Source organism: Cimex lectularius, unplaced genomic scaffold (assembly GCF_000648675.2).
Source record: "Cimex lectularius strain Harlan isolate CLEC.00 unplaced genomic scaffold, Clec_2.1 scaffold13, whole genome shotgun sequence".
Taxonomy (NCBI): domain Eukaryota; kingdom Metazoa; phylum Arthropoda; class Insecta; order Hemiptera; family Cimicidae; genus Cimex; species Cimex lectularius.
Genome location: NW_019392649.1, coordinates 3,013,828 through 3,029,583, shown reverse-complemented (window position 1 = coordinate 3,029,583; position 15,756 = coordinate 3,013,828). Strand labels below are relative to the sequence as shown.

The following is a 15,756-nucleotide window of genomic DNA, read 5'->3' as shown; positions in this document are numbered from 1 at the left end:
CAGGAGGTTTAACTAGCCACAACTTCTTCAAGCTAAGGGAGTGCATAGGTGTAGCCGGAGCTTCTGTGAAAAATATTTCTATCAGATTTCCAATTATCAAATTGTTGCTATTTCTAAAGCCAGACATTTATAATTTGAGCTACGATTTATTGTACTTTTCCTAGTTCCTTAGGTCAGTTCAATTGACTTGATCCGATCAAGTATTAGGTATTCAACTGTCATTAACTAAATTCTTTCCCTGGGTCTTCTTTCGCACCAAACAAGATTTTAATTATGTACTGTCTGGCAAAGTCATTCTAAGGTATTTGGGTATTGCCAAGTTTTTCTCGTGCTATTGCAGTCATTTCAGGCAAACCGTAATTGAGAAACGAATAATGGTTTGATACATATCTTATTGACTGATCTAAAAGTTTCACTTTTCTGCTCAGATTTTGACATAGATGAATTGGTGCTGGCCATTGAGACGATGATGAAAAACATACGCTCACAAATTATGTCTCTGCAAAAAAACAGACGGCGTTACAGTAGATCTAAGTAATAAACCTGCACCTACCAAGACAATGATTATGAATATTTTTAGGAAGTGGTTTTTTTACTCCTCAGAATAGTGACAAAATATAAATCAAATTAACAAGAATAATTATAATTCTAGCACCTAGGTAGGCACAGCTGTATATGTATAAACAAATAGTAGTTTTCATTTTACTTTAGTTTATGGATAATTTTCACTCATATGCATTTAGTAACACTACTGTTTTCGTCTCTAGTCAAAAGGCCACCAAATCCTCCCATTTGAATGCTACACGCTCCAGTTGATAATAGACGTGTTGCAAAATCTCTCGTCTATTTTATGGATTTCCTTTAATGGTTTGCGATGTACTTAACCCCTAGGTTGATTGTTGCCGATATTTTTTGATCTGCTTTTTAGCTGTTTTTTTTCTCTGCCAGATGAATTTTAACCGAACATTATCAAAAGCGACCAGCAGGCCTTGCTAGACCATGGTTTTATACCGTTTTTGCATAACTTATGCTAATTATGACCTTCAGCACATGAATGAAATACACGTATATGAATGATTTGATTTGAGATTTTGTCATAGTGGAAAGAATTATGATTTTCATCCTCAATCAAATTCATCTTTATCTTTATCAATATTCTCTTTTTTCACTAATTCAATTCTGCATTAATTACAGCGAATTTACATCACATGGGCCAGGTAGTATCGTGTTGAGTAGACAAAAGAGGCCTGTTAAACCCCTTAAAACCGTAAATTTATCAGCCTAGGAATAAAGTTTCTGTTCCCAATTTCACCTTTGTCACTTTATAAACACTCCAACATTCAAATTACCAATGTTTATAAAAATTCACATTACAGTTGTACAAAACTTATAAATTTAGAATTTCATGTTATCTGGAATATGAGGTTTAACTTTTGTAAATCTGACGCCTACATTTCTTGATTTTTTTTGTATGCTTTTGTAAGTAAGTAGTAATGAAATGTTCCATTGGCGTTTTGAGTAAACGCTTTTGACACCTTGAATTGGACAATTTCAACGATATGACCGACTGTGTTCGTTAACAAATGAGGCCCTTTTATGTCTCTAGGATGTTCGCACCGACCAGGCGAACAAAGGGATGCGAAAAAAGTCTCTTTTGTATTCACGCCTTTTCAATTCGCCTGAAAGGTGTCCGGACTGTCGAGAAGGAAACCTTTAAGGTTTTTCATTCGGTCGAAATGTTCCAAATGCCTCCTAGATTGAGATTGCTAAGAATTATACGAATACGGTCATTTCGTTTTAATTGTATAATTGTGGCATGGAGAATTTTTGCAGAATGGCCTTTAGTACTATTGACTATTTTCTCTTTAAAGTGCATTGGAAAAAAACAACTGCATCGTGTTTTCTTAGAAAATGAAGCGTTAAAGAAGAAATAAACAGTGGTAAATTTTGCACTATAATCGTATGTTAAATTATTAATTTACTAAAACTCGAAGGGTGTAATTACTCACTAGTTTTCAGTAATGTATGTTCGGATTTATTTAGAGTAAGTAAAACTATAAAGAATACAAAAATACCAGACAAGCTATAACATAAACTCCAAAAATAAACTATAAATCAAAAAAACCAAAATAAGGATTTCTAAAAGTTAGAGCATAAACAGAGCTCACATACAGAAAGAAATTGACATAAAAAAGAACCAAACTGTTTAAAACCTGCAAAATACTAAAACACTACAGTAAATATACGCAATAAAAATGGGAATAAAAATAAATCAACAGATATTAGAAAAAAATAGATCAAAATATAAAGTCATATAGTAAATAGTAAGAACAGATCATACGTTAATTAACATAGTAGTTGAAAAATGGTCTTTAGATCATCCATCCAAAAACATGGCTTGTCTCCTTCTAAGGTCATATGACCGCTCACGAGCTATGGGTGGGTATTTCTTTGTAAATTATTTACAAATGGTACAATTTTTCTATTTATAATCTATACTACTAGGCATGTATGTCTTATGAAAAAAACGACGCGACACTGCTTACCAAGTCAACAAGAAACTCATAATTTCAAGAAAGTTAACATGACTATGACTATGACATTCCAAAAATGCGACTTATTTGAAATGTTACATGGAAAAAAAAGTTATGAATACAGAAAATGTACAACTTATACTTTGTAGGACCTCAATGAACTGACCGGAACAAACAAAACACAAAATTTCTCAGGTTTCCCTTTTTTGGGCTTCAGGGTGAAGAACCTGTAATTTCGTTGCTACCGATCATTTTGATCCGCCTACTCTCGCTGGTTTAGTCCGACAGACAAGTCCAACCTAACATAGAAAAAAAAGGCAAAAAGCCGAAATGCTTCTGATTTGCCAAACCAGAGTGAATCCGCCCGACAGTCACTCATGATCAAGTGATTATTTAAAAAAAACATCCATTACCTATTACTAATGGAAACAAATTGGAAAAGGTGATCGTATTCATTAATTTCTTAAAATAAAATTTCCTGTCTTAAAACTTATGGATATGCGTTACTGTAATAATGATCACAGCCAACCCACTGACACGCAGTTAACGAATTGGCTTTTTTTTTGTTTAAATGTTAACAATTAAGTGAAAATGAATGTTTTTCTGTGTTTACATTATTTGATGGTAAATTAAAGTTTTAATAATTATTTTTTATTATAAAAAGCGGCTTTTTTAGTCCAAACTCAAATTTCTGATTAATCGAGATTTGATTACCCAGCGATAATTTTCCAACTCGAATGGGTCTTCATGACTAAAGAAGAGTAATGGTTGTTATGTAAAGGAACGGTTTCAAGTGGGTATTAACAGAAAATCAATTTTGTTCATCAGAACTCGTTTTACCCTTGAACCAACAAAATTTGCCGACATTCGACGCCCTCGGCAAATGCACCGTCAAGTGGACGACGAAGTGACGAAACAGGGCGGTCCCTTTAGCTTCATCACTCAGGCAATAATTGAAATTTTAATTCTGTTTTCGTTGAAGATCTGTTTTTTTACTAGCATCGTATATAACTAGGCATGTTATGAGATGTTCAATATGAATGTGCCAATGTTTACAATATGTGCCAATAATGAGTAATTCAGTTTTTTTTTGTGTAACAAATTTAATGTTATAACAGCCAAACAAATGATTAAAACGTTGATGATAATGATGAAATCAACGTTACAGTGCTACAATGGACAGTCGTTGTTTCTTTTATGATATCTACTTTTTCGACAGGTTTACGTTTTTATTATTAGATGCTAGACACTTAAGGTACTGATAAGAGCCTTAAGCCTTCTATTTTCTCTTGTGAATCTCAAGTGAAAATACATGATGTATTAGTAATGCCAGTATGATTTTTAGATGTGATTAGAGGAAATGGAGGCTATTTCCCAGTTGAAATGTAAAAGTTAATTGGCTGGTTTGTCTGTTCCAGGCAGAGGACAAGGGAGTGGGACAATGGGCGTGAATCAACTTTGCTAGTGTACAATGTTGGTGTCCGTGTTGTGCGCGATTTTGCTCGTCGGTCCTGCATTTTCCGAGGAATCGTGCGGTGGCACTCTGACCGAGAGGAATGGCGTTATCCAGACGCCGGGATTTCCAGGACCTTTCCAGGTACCTATATCGTGCACCTGGGTCATAGATTCATCCGCCCAGCCGCCGTCGTCGATCGTGGTGTACTTGACGCAGCTATTCGTCTCCACGGGTGTCACTTTCACGGAATACAGCTTTTACGAGCCGCTATCGCCTTTTCCGCTGGAGTCAAAACGCATTTTCGAAGTGAACGAGCAGAACGTCATCACCACGAGCTGGATTTACACGAGAAATCAGTATTTTGTCATTGAGTTCAAGCTCGACCAGCTCGAAGGCAACCACCTCAGGGTCCTCGATGACCTGCTCGACGTCTACGGGTTCAATATCACCTACGAAATGACGGCCGATGAAGAAGATGTCCCTCTTGTCAGAAACGACTCCTGTTCCGTCCTTGGCTGTTCCTTGGCTGGAAACTGCTACGCCAGCAATGATTTCCAGTAAGTCCACTTATTTTATCAATACTTAATTTTAACTTTACCTTCATATAAATAAGAAGCACGGTTATATCTTAAATCTCTTACCAAAACAATAACCGTGATATTTACAGATTTTAGTAAAATTTTTCTACCAATAAGAACTATTGCATCAACAGACAACTTTTAACGTTTTTCATTGTGCCCTGCTCATTCTTGCTGTTTCTTTCAGTCATTTAACACGGATTGTATCTCCTCGCCTATCATATAGCACTATGTAGTTATGTCTCACTATATGTTTCCATTTTCAGAACAAAAAATCATAACCGAAAATTCGGTTGAAATTAATTTAATTAATAATTAACCCGTTACCCGTTCTGTAGGTTGATGTAATTAAGTAAAACATGTAATCATTATAATTCCATTTCAATAACTTAATTAACATTATTGGCCTTTCAGCTTAAATGTGTCGAAATTCTTTAGAAGTTGAGTCCTTACACATCGTATTGGTTTGTAAAGAAATATTAGCAGAAGGTGAACTTTGTAATTATCATAATGGGCAGGGGTCAGATGTGTTGGGTCGTTTGACGTCTAATTTGTGTTACAGGTTGTTATATATAAGACAGTTTAACAATTAATTCAACAAGTTAACAGTAGTATTTTCTTTTTATTGTTATTTATTGTTATCAATTGGAGGAGTCTGTAGCAATCTTGAGACTAATTAGTCTATTTTTAGTTAAGTCAGTTTTCCCATTAAAAATATCGCTCTTTCTGGTGGTGTATATATGCAGAAAATTAGCTATCATTTTCCGTAGTGGAGCTGCAGCTCTAGACGAATTATTGGTGCTAGAAAAAGGTAGTAATGTAACGAATTAATACTTTCTACCACCATTACATCCTACGGCTAATACCTCGTTTATATATGTCCTTTATTTTTGAAATCTGCCATTTAGAAGCAGTTTACAACTTAAAACCAGAACCACGTAAAAAAGTTTAAGATGTCTTACTATAATCCTTTTTGTGTGTGTGTGTGTGTGTGTGTGTGTGTGTGTGTGTGTGTGTGTGTGTGTGTGTTTTTCCTGTAAAACTCTTACAGCGTATGCTTTTATTTTATTTTTTTATTTATCACATTATTTGTTTTAATAAATTTCTAAATTAATAATTTTTTTTCAACCACAACAGGTCCCTTTACACAGATCTTTAGCCGTTATAATTATAATTATATTATAACGTTTCCAGGATGGACCGCTGGGCGGCGATCTGGTTTTACAGGGATTTTTTTTCCCTGAGAGGTTTTATAACAATTTTTAAAGAGAATTTTTGGCGGTTAGAACATTTTTAAACAATATAAATAGACTATTTTGACTAGTAATAAAAACATGAGCACAATGAAACCATTAAATAAAAATATTGTTAAATTGATCTTACTAGCTTAAATAAACCCTTTAGACTATATACCTTTATAAATCTAAACAAACATTTCATATAAATTATTTAAATATATACATTATAACTTGACTAGATATTTCAAATAAGTAATTCAATTTTATACTCATATAAACATGAGAATAATGAAAACAAAATAAATAACATAATTTTCTAAAACATGCTTAAATAACCTTAACGGACTATATACATTTATAACTTTAAATATAACTTCTCAAATATATAATTTAACTATGTATATATATAACATAAAAAACAAGACATTTCATTTAAATAATTCGATTATATACATATACAGTTATTAATAAAATGACTATATCGACTAGGGAATTAACATAGTGATCATAAAAACATATGAATAACAAATTTAACTACTTAATACTACCAGTTTAAATACATGATTAAACCATATACATTTATTTTAAACTACCATTTTAATTAAATAATTTAACTATATACATTCATAATTTACACAATCAGTTCAAATAAACAGTTCCCTAAGAGTAATTAAATTTGTACATTGGAGTCCTTTATTTACATACAAAAAATTAAAAGCCCTTGTGGGAATTTTTTATTATCGATGATTTTCATTTTGATTTTGTGAACTGTGTTTAGTTTTTTTTTTTTCATAGACATAGTTTATAAACTTTATAAACTGTTTATAATTGTGTTTATTCTTTGTCAGTTCTACCAATTTACATTCATCATCTATTTTTTTTCCATTTCTAGTATTCTTCTTTTATGGTTACAGATTTCGCATTTCGTCACAAAATGTTCAGCACTTTCAATTTCCCCACATTGGCATAAATTGGTGTTTTCTAACTTATAATTATATAAATATTTATTAAATTTTCCATGCCCTGTTAAAAACTGGGTAGTAATATAATTTGGTTGACTAAAATTCCCGTTTTTGATTCTTGATTTAATGCATGGCAAGAATTTATAAGTAGTCTTACTATAATCCATAATTTTATCTCTACCAGCAACCTGAATATGTAGATTTTACGGAAGCGGAGCACTAGTAAATTATTCTACTTGATTGTTTCACTAAATGATTTTCATAAAAATTACGGGATTTACACCATGTTATTTATGCCATGTTTGTACTTCTACGAAAGTTGTTGATTTTAATTTTCTTCGTAAGCACAATAAGAAGACAGCTCCAAGCTTTCGAACTTCCTTTTCCACCTTTTGAAAAAGGGAAAGAATTATCATAGAAAATACAATTATTCAGAAATCGTGAGATGCGGTCTGGTATGATGTAGGTTTCAGAAAAACAGTTTCTCTATCGTGCCAACGTTTCGATCATCTTCAATCGATCATCTTCGATTGAGATCATCTTCAGGGCCTGGGATTTACAAACATTGTTTACATTTAAAAAATATATGTAGGATGTGGAAAAAAGTAAACTTATACAATCCAAAAAATATATATTTTATATTCAATCAAAGTATTTCTACTCACTCAAAGTGTTTGTTTTCTACTGTTTTATGTTTATATACCTTGGATTTTGAGGAGTGGGAAGGAAGTCGGTATAGAAAGACATTTTTGTATAAGGAGTCGGCGTCTTTGAGGTGAAAAGAGCCGACGAAGGGAAAAACTTGGCCGAAGTATTACCAACATTTTTTCCCTTAGTCTTTCAGCTCTTTTCACCTCAAAGACGCCGACTCCTTATACAAAAATGTCTTTCTATACCGACTTCCTTCTCACCCATTCAAAATCCAACATATATAAACATAAAACAGGAATATCTCACCGGTACTCTCAACACGACACGCAAGAATGACACACTTACGCAGAAAACAAACACTTTGAGTGAGTAAAAATACTTTGATTAAATATTTAAAAAAATATTTTTTTGCATTGTATAAATTCACTTTTTTCCACATCCTGCATGTTTTTGTTAAATTTAAACAATGTTTATAAATCCTATGCCCTGAAGATGATCTCAATAAAGATCGATACGTTGGCACGATAAAGAAAATATTTTTCTGAAACCTACATCACACCAGACCGCATTTCTGAATAATTATCGACTAACAGTCACTACTGACCACACATATACAAAACATTTTGAAAACCTTCTCTCCCTTCCCAAAATTTTGAAAAACACTGACACTACTGTTGCAGATCACAAAATTGGTATATATATATATATATATATTAGCATGATGTGTTATTTGCACTACGTTTCATGGTCCACAAATTTTTAGTGTACATAGTTATTGTTTAAATATGCATATTATTTTCAATATGATTATTCACAAATTTAAGAATTCTGAACGTATCTAGAAGCATCTTATCCAAAGAATCTATACCAATACACTATTGTATATTTAAACTCTTAACTCCTTTGATTTGTACCATCAGTTTGTAATTATTAAAATTTCTATATTATTTAGGATACCGTTCATTGTATTACTTGAAGCGCTAGTAAATAAGCACTTATTTCTGGCCGCCTCCATATTCACCATGAATAATTAATTTTAGACCATTTTTTATATTTTGCCCCCGTGTATGGAACTCAGTCATGTAAATTCAACAGAAGGACCATTGTGTATTCTGGCTTTAGATTTAACCATTCTGATGTACGCATTAGCGTGAGTCTAAGTTAAGCTAATATAAATTACATGTAATATTATTCATCCGTACACGTCAATCCGAAACTTTTGTTAAAACTGGATTATACTCCGAAACCTTTATAGAATAATAAAGGCGGACACGATTGAGTATGATACTTATCCGCCTTAGCAAGGCCGAACTTTTTTAAAATCAGAAAGTTTGAATATTAGAAAACAAAGTTTATGTAATAAGAAAGAGCGCTGACTTACGAAATTTAGAACAAACAAGTTCTGTCTTCTATGATTATTGTGAGTTATTAGTTTTCCATATTATTTCACATTTTTAGGAAAAGCTTCAGAAAATCATTTTTCATATAAAACGCAATATGAATTTGTTATATTGTATTCTATTGTAAATATAATTATGATTGTTAATGTAATGAATCCAAATGTCATTCAATTGACTTATTATTCAATTTTTATAACGCTAGTCCCCAGTTTATGCCATTTTATTACCGCTTGTTAATGCTTTTGTTGTTAATTAATAATTTCACACTCAGGCACAGACAGAAATATTACTTAGTACATAATCACGCAGGTCATAACAGTTGAAGTAGAGGTTGGGCCACTTCTGGTCCGAGTGACGGGCAAACGCTCAACAAAAGTTCCCGTTATACTTAACACCCCATTTACTTAAGTCGGATTTGGCGTAGTCAATGTCAATTTTTGCCAATAGTAAAGCGTAGACGCGTGACTTACATCATTTGTTAAAGTCTTTGTAAAATTTAAACAATTTTTCGTTGTAATTATTACGATATTTAAAATTGTACTTTTTAATCACAACAAGCATATGAGATAGCAGATATGACAATCTAGCATATTATTAATTTCACTATTTTTCGTGGTCCGCTTGACCAATTAATATCATTCAATTAATTAAGGTTTTTAGTTGAGATAAAAAAGTCAGTGTCACGAGCGGGATTCGAACCCACAACCTTCGGCTTGGTACGCCGCTACTCTACCATTTGAACTATCGTGACTTCGGTCCACTCGAGCACTAACTTGCCATCTCAACCCCACATTTTTGAATTTTCCCTCCTTTTTGCCATTTTTTATACTATTAATGTTAAGAGAAGGCAACTAGCAGACCCTCTCACATTGAGTCAATTAATCTCTCAAGACATCTCTCCACCGGAACCGTTTCAGACGACGTGTGGCAATTTAATATTTTTTTGTGTTTTTGATTGGATAGATTGGATTTTATAGCAATTGGATTTTTTCGTTGAACCAGAAACTTCATTTCTGCCCCATGGTGGTCTCAGGAGGCCTTGTAAATCGTGAATTAGTAAGGTATAAGTTAGATGTACAGCCCAATAGCCTAGAGAGTAATTTGGTTAGTTTCCAGTCATGTCGTGTATAAGGATTTCTTTTGCGAAATCAAGACTGGTTAAAGTTGAAAAAGGGTTGGGTGTCCTGACCAGCAAAGGAAGGATCGAGATTGGATGACTGGTTGGCTCTCTGTAAAATTGTGTATATTGTGAATAAGAAGAGCCTTGGAAGGCCCTGGGGGAAATCTGACATACTGGGCATATGAAAAGAAAAGCCCCCCAAGCGATGCTACTGAGCTGGTCTGTCAGATAAGAGTTTCTTGTTAGAAGGCAGCCCTTAACCTGTGTTCCAAAACCGATGGAAAACTTGAGTCCCATCGAGCAATATAGTTTTTTCTAAAAAGAAGATGATACAACGCGATGCACCTATTGTATAGAGAAGTGAAACGAGTGGAAACTTAACTGGTGGTAAGGAAAGGTATAGTAGTTTCAGCTATTGATATACATCTTTTTAGGAGAAGCTTTGCAAGAATTTTTCACAGGAAAGAGACTAACAGGGCTGTATGAATTTGAATGTTGGGTAGGTTTCGTGGATTTTGGGATCATATTCGTTACACGGAGCATTTCTTCTGTACTGGGAATTTTTTTTCAGCACTGTGTTGTAGAAATATGTCAGAAAGAGCTGTCTTTTTTGTTTAAGTTTTGCAATACGTTATCCCTAATTAGGTAATATCTTGGGCCCTTGCGACAAGGTAAGTGTTTAAATTTTTATTTAATATCTGAAAGAAGAAATGGCTTGGGAGATGGGAGCCGAAAGAGTGAATTTATTTGTTGGTCAACCCCGTTCTGCGGATGGCTATCTGTATGTCTCTGAGGAAAAAGAGGAGTCACACAGTTAGTCAGAAAATAGCTGCGCTTTGTCTTCGTTTGTTTTGGCCCATGATTGATTAATGATATCGCAGTGATATGTCAGATTTCGTTAAGGAAGTCATGTACTGTCTTTATTTCATTTGGAAACCTCCTTCTTCAGTTTTCTCGTCTGTTGGTTGATCGTCGGTAGTTAGATGGGCACCGTGTCTGTTGCCATGTAGCCCATGTTTAGCGTTTTTGGGAAATTAACGTACATATGTATGATATGTAAGATGGGAAGAATAAGTTCTCTTTTGTCTGACTTTGTAGACTATCTAGAATATATGAAAGTTTGTGCAATGAGGTCGGCCGGTATGTCGATCAAGGAAGAGAAATCACGCCACGTGGGTTGACAGTACAGCAACCTTACTGTTGTTGCTCCACCAGCTAAAAATTAGGTTGGATGTATTAAAAAAACTGAAGGCATTGTTCCTGGGTTAGGAATTTGTCAAAAGGATTATATACATTGTTTGTTTTTTCAAATTGTTGCACAATAACAGTAGTATAACAAGGAAAAATCAGATTAATCTATTTTTCATACTATTCTATCCGTCAAGACAAACTATTGCATTTTTCAACTTTTTGTGTATAAAATACAAAGATAAGAAGTTTCAAATAGAGATAAAACATATGAAAGTACACACACGTTTTTTCGAAGACGGTAAATTCCTTGAACGCGGTTAAGTAGTTACAGAGAAAACAGGGAAAAAGCCAGTAAAAATCATCCAGAGGCGAAATGGACCAGTACGGGTTTCGTTCTCTAAAATAGCTCCCCTCACTTTGTGCTGGTTATTCTCCCATGGGAGGACTGACTTCCTCTCCGTCATCGACTGAAATATTCGAGTGTAAAATATTGCTTTACTCCCGCTCGCTTTCCGCCAATTGCCGAAGGATCGATTTCAAAAGTTTCCCGTGCAAATATCCTCCCCTGGGGGCCAAGTGGTAAAAATCCTTCCGAATCATAAAAGATTATCCACGAGCCGATTTAAACTGAGGATAGAAAAAAAACTATTAAAACTCCAAACATGAGACATCATACAAAAAAGCAATACACAGAAAAATCAGAAAATTAATGTTGTGTTTTGTTCAACAAAACGATTTTTTGCTATTACCAAAAACTAAACGCACACACCAAATAAAAGCGATCCACAGAAAGTGATCAATGGACCACATTCACATACAAAAGGAAAGAATAATACAAATTTACTAATAATTTTCAAAAATTCAGTATTAAAACATTATTTAAGAGCCTGAACACGATCATAAAACTTCCAATAGAAAATATTGTACAAAATGGCACGACAATCACACGACATAAAAACGGAATGTGGAGACAAATACCTAACATGCACAAAAAGCTAAAGTAAACCTGTGCCCCCCTTCTTAACTGAGTCAGAACCCCGACTCTATCAGGATAAACCGGAGTCGTCGGCCATATCCTCTCTGAATTAGCACTAAGCTGTATAAAGTATAACAAATCGGTAAGGCAATTTTAATACCGACAGAAAAATGCGAAGTGGCACGAAAGAATGTACTTAGTTTAGTTTTGTGATAAATAGCGCACTTTCCACAGTATGGACAAAATTATAAGGATTCCGCAATAGACCTATAAGGTAGCAGTGGAAAAGAAGGTGATATATTTACTTGTTAAGTGTTTAATATATCGACGACTTTTTTACTCACGATTAATCTAGATCTCGGTATGGCCTGGATGAAAACGCAAATCTCAAATTTTCTGCCAAGCTTTCGACAAATTTAAGGTCATTGTCATGTACACCATCGACTATTATCAATAGTGTTACAGTGCAGGTCGATGTTGGAACTAAATCCTGTCGTTAACCAAATTTGAATCCATCTATTAAAATCATAATTATACTTGGCCTGAAGGTGACCATAAAATAGGTCGAATGGTAGGCAGATGTTAATTGAATTTGTTTTTTCATCCAGATCATACCAAGATCCAAATTATTCGTGAAATTATTACTTGACATCGCGGAGAGAAACAAATCTAACAGACAAGAGGAAAAATAACAGACAGATACAAACAACGTATGAGATCATTTAGGGACAATGACGGAAAATCAAACTACGTGACTCACATCACAGAAACCCATCACGAAGCCTTAGTAATGCAGACAAGCAAGAAATTCTTCACGACGTACAAAAAATGAACCAATTCGAAAACATAAAAAGATAAATAACATAATCAGTACTAAAAAACCATAAATAAACAGATTAAAAACAGCTCAATTATAATTTCATTGAGAATATAATTATCTATTTTAGTTCTGGATTAAACTTTAGTCCTCTCGAGAATTTCAAGCCTAATTTCCTAAACTGATCTATATTATCTAATTACAGTCTAACCTTACAGTCGAAATCCCAAAATTTAAATTTCTACTTAGCAAGGCGCTTCAATGGACTAATCCTTGATGACGGTTCGGTCTTGTAGGTTTAGCATCCTTAAGCGCCGTATTGGTGATTTTTAAATATTTTTGTTTATTCCTATTCCTGTTTCTCTCTCTCTCTCTCTCTCTCTCTCTCTCTCTCTCTCTCTCTCTCTCGTTCTCTCTCTCTCTCTCTTTCGATTTTATAGAATTAATTATTTTACGGTTTTAAATTGCAAGCCCAAACATAGATGTTTGATGAAAGATTAAAAACAGCTCAATTACATCAGTTACACGTTTCCAAATCGAATGTGATTTTTAACGCAAAAATACGATCGGAAATATTAAGTCATATTTAGGTAAAATACCCCATTTCACTCAAATAACTCATATCTTTTTTTGAGTATCCGATCAGGTGGAATGTAGTCAAATATTCTTTTTTTCTTTTCTTGTACGCATACATACAAAAAAAGCATTAGTTCATGAATTAATATCACCTCATTTAGATAATTTTGATACACGTAATTCAGTTATTCCTATGTATAATTCCATCAAAAAAGGAATAGTCTTAATGTAAATCACGTAGACTTGAACATTCTAGATGGGGCAATGCAATAATAATTCTGAAAATTAACTCAACGAGAATAAACACGTCAACGTGGTCGGTACTAATTACATGTTCATCATTCCGCATACAGGGCAGAAAACCTCACAATGTTATAAAGTATGTCGACCATAGTAAAAATATAAAAAAATATTACGAGTATGGATTTGCTTTTTATATCGTCTTTCCGGGAAATCCCAAGCTCCGGATAAAACCACCGGGATCCGGACCCCTCATGTTAAAAATGCAATAAAAAAAATGATTAAAAAGATGTGGCTGCGTCGCTGGCCCGGATCAGCAGAAAGCACTCGATATCAAAAGCACTGTCGATAGGTAGCCCTCGAGGACCTGAATCGTCATAGAAGGATAATCCTTTCCCGATTAAGAATAAGCCATGCAAGGGTGACAACAGACACTTACTTTTCGGTTTGTGTAGTATCGTTATTTATGTGCACTCTGTAAATGCCTTAAAGAACATAATCTATTTTATAATGGATTGTTGCAATTTTCTACATGTAATTATAAGCCATTCATTTATTTTCTTTCTGTCTTTTTTTATTTATTTTTTTTTCAAAGATTTGCAACAGCAGAAGTCATATGAACCCTCAGTGCGCCGGCGCTTTGAAAAAAGCCCATTTGTAAGTATGTCGGGTTCGAATGCAGGGTCGCTGGATTCGAACCCGGGACCTTTACCTTAGAGTGATGAGCGCCGTTCATGGCCTAAACCGTTGCGACAACCGCGCCCCTTCCATTCATTTATTCCACCATTTTTTCGGGTGATAAAGAAGTGTTGTAAGGAGTATGTTAAGAAAAAATAAATAAAACAATTTATTTTAAATGTTTCCGGAATGTAAAAAAATTATTTTATTTTCATTAATATTAATTTATTATGATTGCTTAATTGGAAAAAACTTAATATTACTAAAAATATCTCCCGACATAAGCCTCTATGACATGAAACGCGGGATATTACAACGGGGTAAACAGTTCAATAGCCTTTCTAAACAACAAAGCCCACTCGTTTCACGATTTGCATGGATGTTATTAGTGTTGACCCATTTGTTTCTTGTTACTGCGTCAGAACTAACACAATTACAATTTGGCTCATTTGTAACAGAACTGCTTCAACGGTATAGTAATAATGCCAGTGGTCAACTGTTTATTTTGAAATTGAATAAACACTCTCTCTATCCATGGTTCTTCACTGTTCTCTCCACTTTTCCTCAGCCATGCCATAAAATTTTTCTTGGCGATTTGTAAATTTATTAACAATTATATTCGATATAATATTGAAAAATATTTAGAAAAATAGCGCCCAAAATTTACAAAACTTTAATGACGAACAAAGCTGTGCTGACGTATTTTAAATAACGACCCTTTGAATCTTTAGAAATCATGTTTAACAACCATTTATAATTCTTTAAGGATTTGATTATTGTTTTAGTTCTGGATCAAACTTTAGTCCTCCAGAGAATGCCAAACGTAATTTGCTACACTATATTATCTAACGATAGTTTATCTTACAGTATAAAGCCCAAAATACAAATTTCTACTTGCAAAGAACTTCAATGGACTAAACCTTGATGACGGTTCGGTCTTGCAGGTTTAGCATCAATAAGCGCCGTTTTGATGTTTTTTACATATTTTTCTTTATTCCTCACTCTCTCTCTATTTCTATCTCTCTCTCTCTCTCTCTCTCTCCCCCCTCTCTCTCTCTCTCTCTCTCTCTCTCTCTCTCTCTCTCTCTCTCTCTTTCCACTTTCTCTATCTCTGTCGATTTTATATAATTAATTATTTTAGTGTTTGGATTTGGAAGCTAATACGTAGCTGTGCTATGAAATTTCATATGAAAGTGCTTATTTTAAAAGTGTTTAGGTATAAATTGTTGTGAATATATAATAGATATAGATAATAGATAGATTTCTCTTGTAATTAGTAATAATTATTCCTAATGGTACAACAACCAAGTTAAAAAAATTCTTATCATTTATAACGTTG

General features: G+C 33.8%; 1 protein-coding gene and 1 non-coding gene across 4 annotated transcripts in view; one reads left to right on the top strand and one right to left on the bottom strand.

The window, feature by feature from the left end:
- Positions 1-15,756, top strand: part of LOC106664542 — a 382,600-nt gene that overhangs the window by 157,954 nt on the left and 208,890 nt on the right. For all 3 annotated transcript variants that reach the window (XM_014390354.2, XM_014390356.2, XM_014390357.2), the window contains exon 2: positions 3,953-4,547. In XM_014390354.2, the coding sequence (XP_014245840.1) occupies positions 4,006-4,547 (542 nt within the window). In that variant the 5' untranslated portion in view covers positions 3,953-4,005. The remainder of the gene's footprint in view (positions 1-3,952; positions 4,548-15,756) is intronic.
- On the bottom strand, positions 9,498-9,570 carry Trnag-acc. The gene has a single exon. It is a non-coding gene; the product is annotated as a tRNA-Gly (tRNA).